At 37.5% G+C, this 14,443-nt stretch overlaps 1 protein-coding gene across 3 annotated transcripts in view; it reads left to right on the top strand.

Annotated features, from left to right (window-relative positions):
• The window catches only part of LOC150085071 (heterogeneous nuclear ribonucleoprotein U-like protein 2), a 372,157-nt gene that overhangs the window by 249,117 nt on the left and 108,597 nt on the right, over nt 1–14,443 (top strand). For all 3 annotated transcript variants that reach the window (XM_090376770.1, XM_090376771.1, XM_090376772.1), the window contains one exon: nt 8,561–8,673. In XM_090376770.1, the coding sequence (XP_090232896.1) occupies nt 8,561–8,673 (113 nt within the window). The remainder of the gene's footprint in view (nt 1–8,560; nt 8,674–14,443) is intronic.

The following is a 14,443-nucleotide window of genomic DNA, read 5'->3' as shown; positions in this document are numbered from 1 at the left end:
TAGGAAAATAATCTTTATACACTTGCTATGCACCCTTATACACTTGCTATGACACCAAGAGAGTGTAGACTCTTATCGATGAGGCATGGTAGGCATATTTTCCCTGAAAACTAATTTTTTGAATTGTTTGTGCTATGGTTCTTTCAGGTTTTCTTGCCCATATGGTTTATAACAGATATGTCTAATTTCCATTCCAGTGATAGAAATATGCAACTCCTTCGTGAGTTGCATATTTTTATCACTGGAATGGAGTCTAGCAAGGTGGGACCTGGGTGTAGTAATTTGTGATTGCATTCCAGAAGGTAGAATGCCCTCAAATTTAGAATGCCAGTGGATGAAAAATGTGTGGTAAGGTGACATGGAACAGGAGTGAGCCGAAGAGCAGTTTGGGAAGTGATGAAATACTATTGGGATCTGGAATTTTCTTGGCATTAAGATCCTTTAAAATTCTTCTGACATCCTTTTGTTGGAAGGCCACAGGAGACATTGAGTGGAGGGTACTGAGAATGGTAAGAAGTTTACCCCGATCATCAATACAAAACTTAGAAGTGTAGGATGCTAGTATGTCGCCTGGGTGTAGTAGAACCATAAAGCTTAGAGGTTAGAGTATAGATGGGCAGAAGCTGCAGCCAATAGTTTTGGTGGATAACCAGAATGCTTGACACCCATTTGGACAAGAAGCAACTTTTCTGGTCTTAACCTGTTCTTAATCATGTTTGGATTGATTAATAACTGTGTTACAATGATACGAGCTTTAGTGTAGGTAGTAAATGAAGCTGGGCATTTTCATGCAAGCCAATTGCAATATTCAAAATCCTATATTGAACAGCCTTAGCACATCTATTCGAAAGCAAGTTTTTGGATAATAGATGAGCTTTTAAGGTGAAATGTGGAATAAAGGGTTTCATCCTTATAAGAATAATTTCACTGACAAGATTTGAACAAATATATTTTGGGCTATGTATATATGAACTTGGAACATTTATAACAGTAATCTGGCCACCAAAAAAAATAATAGAAATCTTGCAGATCACATTTAGCATTCTTGTAATGCCAAACATCCTGAGATTGAGAATGGCTATGGAATAAAGGTTCTGGAAAGAGACCATTGCCGAGTACCACTAATCTCAACCTTGTACTTTTGAAGGGTCGGTTGTGAGAAAAGGATGAAAAGTGTTGGGTGTGTGGTTAGGATTTTCTAGTATTTTGGGAGATAAATGAATAAACTGGGTCATTAGTAATTGCAAAAGCCGCAGCATCCCAACCAGCTGAGTCTGAGCATCTAGAAAACAAAGGCAGCTGGAATTTTTAACATTGAAATGTTCAAAACTTTCTTTCTTTGAAATCTCAAAGAAAGAAAGAAAGTCAATGAATTCAGAGTGATTAACAGCATTGGGAGGATAATAGAAGTAAGATGAATTTGACATAGTGAGTTAAAGATATTTAAAGCCAGAGGAGAATTGAAATTTGGAAGTATTAGTAATAGCAATGGCCATTGGTGCAAGGAAGACTAAGGCTTATGCTGCACTAGCCAAAAAGAAGAGAGAGGGAAAATAAATAATAAAAGAAAAGGAAATAGACAACCTATGCATTTCCCTCCCCCCATAGGTAACTATCCAGCTGACCTTTGAATTTCCTCCAACTGCCAACCTCCGCCATCCACGTAGATAACTTATTCCAGTAATTAACTCTCTGGCTGAAATGAATCCTCCTGTAGTCCAGTCTAAATGTCTCCCCCTGTAAGTTTAATTTAGGATCCTAGTTTTAGAATAATTTATAACCGTGAAAAGTTTCATCCTCGTCTACTTTACTTTTGCCTCTTAGCCTTAAATACCTCAATAAAGTTTCCTCTAAGGTGCCTAGTTTCCAAGCTATCCACATATTCGAAGTCTCCTCATATGGATACCTTTTTGCCAATCTCTCCAGGCAAATTACGTGTTTTTCAAGAAGCTCGAGTTATTTTTTTTTTTTTTAGGTGTGGTCTTCACACTTTTCCAAGTGTGGTCTAACAATAGTCTTATATAAGAGGATTATGACATCCATATCTGTACTAGAAAATGTTTGATAAACCATTTATAGGAGACCTTACTTTGCAATCTGTCTACAATTATCAGAGAATGCTCTTCATGTCTGACTGTATCATAACTCCCAAGTCTCTTTCTTCTGCTACTGACTTAGTTCATCTCCACCAAGTGTATAAGTTATTTTGGGGTTGCTATTCCCCAGTGCAAGACTTTGCCCTTTTGCTGAATTAAAGCATAACTGCCACTTTTCTAACCATCCCTGAAGTCTATCTAGGTCACTCTGATGGAGCTCTGCTGGCAGCAGTCGTTAACTAATCTACCAATCTTTACATCATCTGCAAATTTAGACATTAAACCCTCTATCCCTTCATTTATATCATTTAAGAAAATCAAAAACAACAGTGGTCTCAATAATGATCCTTGGGAACCCCACTTACATTAACCCAGTCTGAAGAATAATCATTTTTCATAATCTGCCTCCTGCCCCGAAGCCATCCTGCGATCCATCTAAGAATTTTTTCTGTGATTCCAACATGTTCGAGCTTATAAAGTAGCCGCTCGTGTGGGACTGAGTCAAAGGCTTCGCTGAAATCTAAATAAACAATGTCGAAATTATTCCTTAAGTCCAGCTCTTGAGTGACCCTGTTAGAATAGCTAACCAGGTTCGTTAAACATGATTTTCCCTTTAAACCATGCTGAGTGTCCTTCAGAATTCCATTTCTATCCAAATTATCCTGAATTCCACCTTGATCGTTGCCGCCATGATTTTCCCTACTACTGAAGTTAGACTGACCAGTCAGTAATTTCCCACTACACTCTTAAAATCACCTTTATGTATTGGTGATACATTGGCACATTTCCAGTCCAACAGAATCTCTCCTGACTCCAGTGATGCCCTCACAATTAGCCTTAATAGTTCAATGCACTCACTTGCCACTTCTCTTAAAATTATAGCATATAGACCATCAACCACAGGAGCTTTTCTTGTCTGTAGGCTGAAAAGTTTTTTTCATTAAATAATCGTGAAATTTCAGTGTCATTAAATGCATATTTTTCAAATTCACTTCGTTAATTTCCCATGGACATAAAGAAAGGGATTTTCTTCTTCTGTAAATATCAATGCAAAGTAACTGTTGAGTTGATCTGTAACATCAGCTGGGGTATCTAATACTATACCATGTCCATTTTAAGGGACCGATCTGATTTGTCCTTGTCTTTGCATTTATATGTGTGAAGAATACCTTATCCCCTCTCATAATCTGCCTTTGCCAACCTTACCTTTTCTGTGGCACTATTACAGATCAATTTGTAGCTGTTGTAAACCTCAGTACTTTTTATTGCTCTATGACTTTCCCATGTAATCTGGCAACTTCATTATTCATCCAACTTGGACTCCTCATGTAGTATTTTTTTAATGGCATATACACATTCAAGGCTTCTGTGATTAATGTTTTAAAGGTATATCATAATTCAATTGTATTTGCTCTGTGTGAGATATCTACCAATGTAGCACCATAAGGCATAATTTCCTTTCCTGAAATTATAACACATTCCTTTGCCTCTGACTACTGCTACCACTCTTCATCGTTCACCATAGAACTCTGTGATCACTTGCTGCTACAGGTTCCTGTACCGTCAGCCCTATTATGTCGCCTGGTTCAAGAGTGATTATCAGGTGTAGAATATATTTTTCCCCTAGTACTTTCCCTGCCATGTTGATACAAATAACAATCATCTAGTTGATTTAAAAATCTTGTCCCCCTTGTAGAGTTTCCTTCCGATTTGCTCTATTCAGTTAGAAGCACATTAAAATTGGCGAGACATTCATGTTTACTTGCCTAATCCATTTGCTTGTAGAGGCTCTCATCATAATCTTTACAATAACCTGGCCTGTAGATTACTCCCACTCTCATTATGCCTTTGCTTCCAATTATCTCACACCATACAGATTCTATACTAGCATGAGAAATGTCTGAATCCGGGAAAGCTTTCATTGTACTCAGGCTGCTTTTGATAAGAAGCATGATCCCATCGCCCCCTTCTATCTTCCATATATCTTTCCTAAATACATTGTACATATTGTACTGAAACTCACCATCCCCTAATTCTGGGTGGCACCATATTTCTGTAAGCCAAGTTATGTCAGCGTTACTTGTCCTAACCAGCAGTACAAATTCACTCATTTTATTGATGACACTTTTGACTTTACTGTATAGACAATTAAGACCGTGTTCTTGTATAGTTAACTACCTTGACACACCCCTTGAAGTTACTTAAGCTTGCTTCCCGGGCATTAGCTACCCGCTCATTTCTGCCCTCAGAACACCTTGCTAATATGATGCATTGCAGTAACAAACAAAAACTATTGAGGAATATGCAAGCATGACTTTGACCAATAATATCAGATAAATGCATATCTATATTCCCCGTGTCTATATAAGTATCTGATAAGGAATATCATAATGGACGTATGCAGAAGGTACCACCTTTCAAGTGAAAGGAATCATAAAGTAGTAATTAGGGAAAGTGAGATGAGTAGTGATTGAAGCAACCCGTAAATGGGATTCTGTCAGAGAAAGTATGTGGGGCTAAGTAGACTGTAGGTTGAAAAGGAGATCATTTAGATTGGGAATAAGACCATGTATATTTGTGTAATGCAGGTGTTAGCAACTTGCAGCTCTTTAACTTTTAGCCCGCATGAAGCAAAGTTCGAAATGGAGTTAGAAGACTTAAAAACCAAGGACACGTAGCGTACAAGCCTAAAATGCCTTAAAACTGAAATTGAGGATTTGCAGAGGCAAAAGGCTGCCCTTGAAATCCCACACAAATAGATGAATTAAAAAAAGCAAGACAAAACTGTGTTCAATGCATGGAGTAGCTTACCAAACACTTAAATAAATTTGAAAATATTTGCATTTGGACTTCTCTCAGTTTTTGGTTTGAATTTCTGCGGGCAAATATTTTCGAACATGAACTATATTAAAAATAAATCAACAAAACCGTTTGAACAATGAGAGTCTCTCAGCATGTTTAATGATGAAAATTACGGCATAATTTTCATTGAGAGACTCGCTCAAGAAGTTCAGCAGCAAAAGTCACATTAATTAGAAATATTATTAATAAATAATTTTTCAAAATATATGTATATTTTTAATAAAACACCTTCCCACTCTATTCCATTTCTTAAAAAACTCCCCCTCACCCCCAGCTTGAGCTGAACTGCGGATATTTGGATTTTTTTTTTTTTTTTTTAATTAGATCAAAAATGGCTCTTCACCCAAAAAGGTTGCCAACCCCTGGTGTAACGAATAAGGAAGTTTTTTGGAATTTTACATATTTTTGTTGATAAGTTTGTTCTTTTAGGTTGACTATTCATGATGTATTCAGTAGATAAAGTAAAGGTTAGAGGTGAGAACATGTATGAATTAATGAAATTTTTTTATATGGTATGTATATAGCAACAATATATCCAACTTCTTGACATAATGCAGACTCCACAATGCTACACACTACCCTGGAACACTCCACTCACTGGCTGGCAGAGTAGAAGATAGGAAATTGAAATTATCTACTTGATGAACCATATCTTTCCTAAAGAGTTAATAATAGATTCATTCTGGTGGACTCTAGCAGCTGGCCTACAAAAATTGTTTTCGAGCTGTGTATGTGTAAGGAACAGTGACTCTTTCCATGCCCACGATAACTACAAATGCCATCACTTATACTGCATGATGAAAGAAATGGGGGTTGCTGGAGCTTTGCTCTAGAGACTAAACATGAGTATTGCCACTTCAAGCTTTCCAATAAGCAAAGTGAGGTGTCTTGTGACACCAGGGTTCGAGCCCGTGACCACCAAATACGTAGGATGCGGAAAGGCCAGGAAATGGCCACCGGAACAATATGGCCTTAGTTGCTAATGCTCCTAAAAACCAAATGACAACAACAACAGTGTCTTGTGACACAGAATGACAGCAGGCCTCTGTATGATATGGGTGCCACATCTCAACTCCTGCGTACGTAAGTTAACACTTAGATGGCTGCCTCCAGTATACCAGATGCAGTGTTTAAGAACTTGGATGTCATGGGGAGAGGGTATACCTGGAGTTACTATTGTCCCCACCATCATGAAGGGCAAGCAGATTATTTGGTTATTGCAGAGCAACTAGACTTCATCACAGTTTACTCCACTTGACTGATAATTGGCACCTCAATATCCGTTTCATCAGCATTTTAGACTCCAGAGTAGCAAGCTTTAACCTGTCATACTTGGTACTTGGAACAATATCTGCAGCAAGCCACTAATGCCGGTGTCCCCCAAGTTTGTTCTTTCACTCACTCTTTTCCTCTTTATATTAATGACCATCTTCCCGGTGCCTCCGTAGCCAGGTGGGAAGGAGCAGCAGTGCGTAGCACGAGCTTCTTGATTAGACCGGGGTTCGAGCCCATCACCACCAAATACGGAGGATGCGGAAAGGTCAGGGAATGGCCACTGCATATCTTAGAGTAATATGGCCTTAGTTGCTAATGCTCCTAATAAACCAAATAACAATAACAACCTTCTTCCATTGACTGGAAATCCTATCCATAGTTTTGCCGATGAAAGCACATTGCATTCCACTTTCCATTTTGAGAAACCTTGTACTGTTCAATCAGCTTGTACTGTCCAATCATAATACAAATTATATAAATATAATTTGTATTATGAATTGTAATTTTGTTTATAGTTATTCTAATAACTATCACGTAACATGTTTTTTTTAAATATTACACGCATGCACACACACAGAATCGGATCTAACAGGCAGAATTGAGTAGGGGTGCCACAAAATAAAATAAATTACTTAGTGGTACCGTTATTAAAAAAAGGTCAAACCACTGAGCTAGTAGGTCCCCTTTAGCTTTCTGAACAGCCTGGATTCATCCTGAATGAATTCAGTTAGGTGTTGAAAGTATTCACAATGATACTTGTCCCTATTGACTCAGTTGCATTTCACATCATTGTAGACTGTTTGTTCATGGATCTCTACTCTGAAAACTTCATTCCACCTGTTACAGATTTTCAATTGGATACTGATATGGTGACTGGGATGACCACCACAGTAGCTGAATTCACTCCCATGTTCCTTTAACCATTTATTTACAACTCTGGCTTTGTGACATGATACATTCTGTTGTAAGATACATTATTCTGTTTACAGATTGGATATGCACAGTCAGAAACAATTTCCAGACTTGTGGCATTTACATGTTCCTTCACTGGTATCCAAGGGAAGCCAATGTGAACCACACTCCCCTCACCATTATACCACCCCTATCAGCTTGCATTATTGACACCTTACCAGATGGATCCATGGACTGGTGCTTTTTTTTGCTGTATTCTAGTCCTCCTGTCAGCCTCAAACAGCAATAACTGGAATTCGTCACACCAACAATGTTTTTCCAAATTTCCACTGTTTAGTATTTGTGTTCCTGAGCCTGTAGTAGCTGCTGTACACTCCCCACCCCCAATGACTGAAGTGGAGCTACTTCAGTCATTGGCTGCAGTACCCCATTCATGACAGTGTTGTACATTCTGGAATATCTGGGCTTACTGCTGTTGTATCAAGTTTGTGACTGACTAGCATTTCTTGTAACCGCACATCTTGTCAACTAATTTTGACCCTTGGTATTTTTCTTACCTAGGATTTCTGTCAGCGACGTTATTTGGTTATTGGACCACAGCTGGTATACCCAAGATGGCTGTATTTGAAAAACCCAGGCAGATTTAACATTCTGATATATTCATACTGGCATATCTGGGGCTAACTACCATACAACATTCAAAATTATTTAAATCTTTCATCTTACCCATTCTCACACTGAATTGCACATACAGCAGTCTTCCCACCTGCTTTATACCCTGAATAAATATGTGATGCTGTTATTGGTGTGCTTCATTTCATGAAAAGGGAGGTCCAGCTAATTAGCTTTAGTAGAGGTATATGATGCAAGAAAGCAATGAAAATACAGCCAAACTTGGTTATAATGAGCATTAAAGGACTGACATCATTGTTTTAACCATTGCTCACTATATCAGTGACGAGTTAAATCTACCCTGTATTTTTTAAATTCTCAATAACTTGATAAAAAGATATTCATGATGCGTATACACCATCAGCCAAAAAAATTATCCTATTTCCCCCATCCATTAACTCCTGGTGTATTGGTGACACCCACCTGACACTATATTTATGTACAAAGTTTTCATTTTTATTAATTTTAAAAATTTATAAAAATGTTGAAACTCAGCCTTCAGTGACCCTCAGGTAAGTCATGGTAGTTTAAGCTTCTGAAGGTAGTGTGAAAAGAGGTGAGCTGTAGATTGAAAAACTGAATTTAATTAAAATTATCAATTTTTAATAGGGGAAAATTTATTTTTTTAAATTCTTAACCACCCTTCCTAGCCTAGTTTGTAATGATAAAACTGACATGTATCTAACTAAATTAATTACAAGGTTAATTTATATAATGCTCTTTTTTAACTTAACCATGATTAGGTGAGGATCCACTGTCATATGGCTATGGTGGTACAGGAAAGGCATCAACTAATTGTCAATTTAAAGACTATGGAACACCGTTTATGGAGGGTGATTGTGTTGCTGCATTTTTGGTAAGTTTTAAAATATTTCACTGGATTACCATTCATTTAAAAAAAATAATAATAATAATCAAACATGGTCACCACTGTGAAGACAGGTTGAAACATTTTGGTTATAATGAGGTATGAATCATTTTTGCTTGGTTTGCTGGTGTGGTATGATATAATTTTTTGCATAACAAGGTTGTTAAAGATACGTTCATGTTATCTAATCTTGTCAGATTGAAATTATGCTCACACATATGCAGATACATGATTAAGATTTGAGAAATTCACTTTCCTTCACTTGATAAAAATAGAACAATTGTGAAAAGGTATAATCTGCAAACCCGTATTTCATAATCACCATCTTTAATGATTTTTCAAGTTTTAACATCCAAATTGTTATCACTAGTGTGTGCACGTGTTCAAATCAGTGTGTTAATATACCATGGTAATAAAATTTTTTCAACTTTAAAGCCATATGCAAGGAGTGCACCAATCTAAAACTAAATTAGTTGATGTCCAAGGGGACTTACCAGGGATTCCAGTATCTAGTGATCTGCAGGATGTTAAATTGCTGATTTATGACTCACAGGGAGAATAATCAAATGCACATTATTTCCCAGTAAAAGTAATTGCAGATTATTGCTCAATTGCAGTAATTGCTCAATTTTCAGAAAAATTAGAAAGTAATATGGAAACAGACTGGAATTAAAACTAAGGTAGTCAGTTTTTAAGGGGCTGAAAAGAGAATTGGCATTCCTGTGGGATCTAGCAGCATTAATTATACAAAAAAAACAACTTGTTAGACAAATATAGGACTGTGCTAGAAAAAAATGCAAGTTAGGTTAGAATTGCATTTTCAATTTTTCCTAGGCAGGATAGGTGGAGCTATATGCTAATGGCATGGATAAACTGTGGCCTGCATGTATAAGTAAAGGTAATTTAAATGTATTCTGCTATTTTTTAGCAGAATACATTTAAATAAAGGTGATCCAACAGTATTTCCCAGTATCATTGGCAAAATGGAAAACTGCTAAAAGCCTTTGGCTAAATCATGTCTTGATACTCTGCAAGGCTTTTGGGAGAAATATATTATCACTAGGGCACATATTTTTAAGTATTCAATTATATCCCATGTATAGATGGAATATAATTGAACAAGGAAGGTGCAGGGTTTCTGCTGCCATTTTTATTGAGTACACATATAAATGTTTGTGGGAACTGCCAGTTATGATGGGAGGGATGAGGTCAAGAGTAATACATTTATCCATCTGACTGATGATATAGGTCAAATCAATGTTTGCACGTATCAAGAGATGTAGCACAGTGCCTGAAAAGCCAAAGCGTTTCGATATTTGAAAGATGTGTTTAAGTGAATGGGACACTAATGCTAGGGCAGCAAACATAACTTCAGAAGATGTGTATTAGTGAATAACCCAAGAACACATGGCCTAAACTGTCTACAACAGTGGCAGGATTGTTGTCAATAAAATAAATGACTTTGATTCCAGTTTAGGATATCTAGTGCTGGCACCAAAAATAGGGAAATGATTAACTGCATAAGGTAATTAGGAATGACAGACAATATAGAAGGTGTGGAGGAGTCGTGCTTTTGACCAAAAAGGACCACGGCGGCAACAGAAGCACTCTTGTGAGGTGCCATAACACATCAGATCAGATATTCTTAAACAATCAATAAATCAGTTCTGTAAAGGTAAAGACATCTGAAGTTAACAACTGCTTGATATTGATATGCAGATTAAACACTGATCTAATTTCAGCAATGCTTGTCTTTTATTTATAAACTTGATACACAGTTTAATTATTTTCCTTGTGTTGAGATCGGCAATCACTTTGCAATATTACCCCGCTTCTTCAAAGCATTGGGGGGTGCTCATTCCACCCCCACCTGTGCGTGCGTGCGTGCACGCACGCACGCACATCACATGATGGCTCCAAGGCAGTAGCCCATCTCCAACTTTGTTCTCTATGTTGGTGTAGAAACTCTAGGCCACTTCGCCACCAGGGATCAGTGAATACCTGGGCAGCTGCCGGCCTGGGTCTACTGTCCTATATGTGCTTATGTGCACAAAATCCTGCACCCACTGGAGGTAATGCAATACTGGTGGTTGCCCGCAATCCTGCTCCCAGGTTGCCCAGACCTGAGAGCCAGCAACAATATTTACAATATAAACATTTACTTGTTGCCAAGGCCCTACTCGGGTAAACACAATGGCAACCAACACCGCATCTTGCGTTTAATGTCGTCTCCCAAACTGAAGGATTCTTTACAAGTCCTAACCTCAGAGCCATGTACTTACACAAAATCATATCTGTAGTACATCTCTCTGTCTTAGCAATGATTGAAGACTTTATATATGAGGACTCTAACCATGCTCACCTTATTACTTGTGAGCACTGTTCACAAAACAGCAGAGGCCCTGTAATATAACTGAATTTAACTTACATCACTAGTCAGAAGATAGAATGTATTATAACTGACATTTCAAAATGCCACATTAACAAGTTCGAACCCCCAGATTAACCAAATATGGCATGTGGAGGATACCAAGATGTATGAAGACAGAGCTGGCTAATTTAATAGAATGCGAAAAGACAGTGTTTACTGTGCTCCATGGTCCCCATAATGCGAAAAAGACAGTGTGATAGGTAGAAATACATCAGACTTTTGGCTACAGGATAATTCATATAATTTGTAATTGTAGCACAGAAAGGGAGAAAGGGTTAGGCTGATTACAAGTAATCACTCGCTAATAGGACAAACAGAGAAAAGGAGTTTTCCATCTATGAGAATATATATATATATATATATATATATATATATATATATATATATATAATGGTTCGATCTGTTTATATATATATATATAAAACAGATCGAACCATTACATAATGGATGTACACACATAATGGAAATACATAGATAACCTAACCACTGAATTGAGCATTAGCATTAGTAGAGGCATATGATGCAAGAAAGCAAGTTTATATAGCATCAACCAAAAAAAAAAAAAAAAAAAAAACACACAACCCCTTCTCATTTTGACCATTCATTCACTCTAAATGTTTGTCTAGTTCTGCCTTGAACTGTTGACCTCCACCACAACAGATGGAAGTCTGTTCCAACCATTAATCACTTTCTGGCCAAAGGCAAATTTCCACACATCTATTCTACAATTGCCTTTCCTCCATTTGAATTTATCTCCCCTCAGGTGAGTAATCTGAGCAAGAGGAAGAATCCCATCTGTATTGAGCTTGCTCAAACCATTCAAGTCATTGCACACCTCAATTAGATCACCTCTCAGGTGCCTAGTCTCTACACGCTGCAATTTGCAGAACTTCAGCCTTTCTTTGTAAGAAAACTCCTTCGTTCCCCTCACCAAACTTGTTCCCCCTCTCTGTACTCAGTTCTAGCAACTGAACATCCTTCTTAAAATGAGGCATCTAGACCTGTACACAGTACTCAAGGCATTCCTTGACCTTGGCCTTATACAAAGGGATAATCACCTCCTTATCCCTACCAACAATTCCTGTATATCATTGACAAGATCCCATGGCCTGCTCTGGAAGCCTGTCTGCGCTGCTCAGTAAATTTCATCGACTGCACAATTACCCACCCCCAGGTTTTTTTTTTTTTTTTTCATTATCTACCACCTTGAGTGTAGTACCACACAGTGTGTTTCTCTGGGGTTACTTGTACACTTACTCAGTACTTTGCATTTGTCAATTTTAAACTTCAGTTTCCACTTCTCAGCTCATCTGCCCAACTTTTGTAGATCTTGTTGCATAGTGTACTGTCACTAACAACCCTGCCAATCTTTGTATTATCTGCAAACTTGGACATAAGCTTTATATAGCTTCATCTGTATCATTGATAAATACAGAAAACAAGAATGGGCCTGACACCAAACCCTGGGGGACTCCACTAACAACATTAGTCCACAAAGAGCAGTGTCAATTGTTTACCACTCTGTGTTCTCACCTATTCAACCATCACTTTATCCATAGCAACAACTTGTCCTTAATGCCATACTACTCCAATTTGTGCAGTAGTCTTCCATGTGCAACAGTATCAAAAGCTTTCCTGAAATCCAAGTATGTGATATCAAAATTAATTTTTGCATTCAGTTCCTTTATGACCATATCATAGTATCCAATCAGATTGGTTAGACAAGACTTTCCCTTAACAAACCCATGCTGTGTCTGAATTATTACTGTAGTCTTGTATAGGTGATCCTGCAATACTTCTTTAACCAGTGACTATTATTTTACCCAGAACAGAAGTTAAACTAACAGGTCTGTAATTACTCGTGTCCCCCTTTGATCCCTCTTATTAATTGGGGATACATTTGCACATCTTCAGTCTGTGGGGACCTCCCCTGAGTCCAAGGATGCGCTCATAATTATGGATAAGGGTTTGCTTACTTCCTTTGCCACCTCCTTTAATATATCTGGATAGATCCACCCACCCCAAGGTGCCTTTCTTATGTTTAACTTCAATTTCTCCTCTACTTTGCTTTCAGTTATTTCAAAATCGTTAAGCTCCCTGTTAGAGTTTCATAAGCTTCTATCCTCCACTTTCCTAAAGAATTCCTCACTTGTGAATGTAGATGCAAAATACTTGTTCAGTTCATCTATCCGAGCAGGATCATCAACAATCAAACCATCGATATCGATTTATGTTTATACAGTCGAACTTGGTTTTAATGAGATCACAGCTGTAATGAGCAAAAAGCCATAATGATGTTAATTTACACATATTCACAAACAATCGCTCACTATTATAACAAGTATACTATACTGATATACTGAACAGATTTTGGTAACTATGAAACATTCTTAATTGCTCGGAAAGTATAAAAAAAAACCCAATTCTTGGAATAGACGAAAATGAGAAGGGCGAATTAGCTTTATGACCACCTGCAGTGGATTAGTAGCTGGTTTATGACCTTGTCCTTCCGAGGGCTATACAATAGTGCATTGGCATTCCGCTTGTCACATCACCCTATTTGCAAATTGTCTTCTATTCACTGAACCATAAATTTATTTCAAAGAATTTTGGAAATGGGACTTCTAAGAACTTTGTATGCATTTCAGAACTTCTAAGAATTTTATATGCAGATCATTTTATCTTTCTGAAATCGTTCGTCTGTAAAATCATTTACAGACGAACCCTTCTTGCAGAAACCTGCCTACAAACAAAAAGTTTCTCTCGATTTGTGAAAAAGTCAAAGGTATTTGTGAGTTAGAACATGGTGCAAAAATTGTTGAAGTGTGTAAAAGGTTTTCTTTGTCCTCTTCAAGTGTATCAACATTGTGGAAGATTGAAGATGTTTACATATTGGCACTGGAAAAGAACATAACTGAAAAAAAATTAGGAAGTGCAAGGTTACAAACATTGATGAAGCATTGCTTCAATAGCTCACTACACAAAGAAGAGCTGGATTTTCAATAGACTGTCCAATCTTAAAGGCTCAAGCAGAAACATTTGCTGAACAATTTGGACGCAAAGATTTCGTGTATTAACAGTTGGCTGGATTGATTTAAAAACCGACATAACATCGTTTATGCAAAAATTAGTGAAGAATCTCGATCTGAAGATCCAATAATGGCAAATGAATGGATTGACCGGGTATGGGCAGAAATCAGGAAAGATTTCAATGACGAAACAGGAATTTTTTGTGATTCGACACCTGACACATTTTTATTCAAGGGGGGGAAATGAGTTGGTAGAAAAAAAATCTAAGGCTTGCTTGATGGTGCTCGCATACACAAA

The sequence above is a fragment of the Mastigoproctus giganteus genome, chromosome 6 (genome assembly GCF_048544385.1).
Source record: "Mastigoproctus giganteus isolate SK-2022 chromosome 6, ASM4854438v1, whole genome shotgun sequence".
NCBI classification, from domain to species: Eukaryota; Metazoa; Arthropoda; class Arachnida; order Uropygi; family Thelyphonidae; genus Mastigoproctus; species Mastigoproctus giganteus.
The sequence above is the reverse complement of the archived record's forward strand: the minus strand, read 5'-3'. Positions and strand labels throughout refer to the sequence as shown.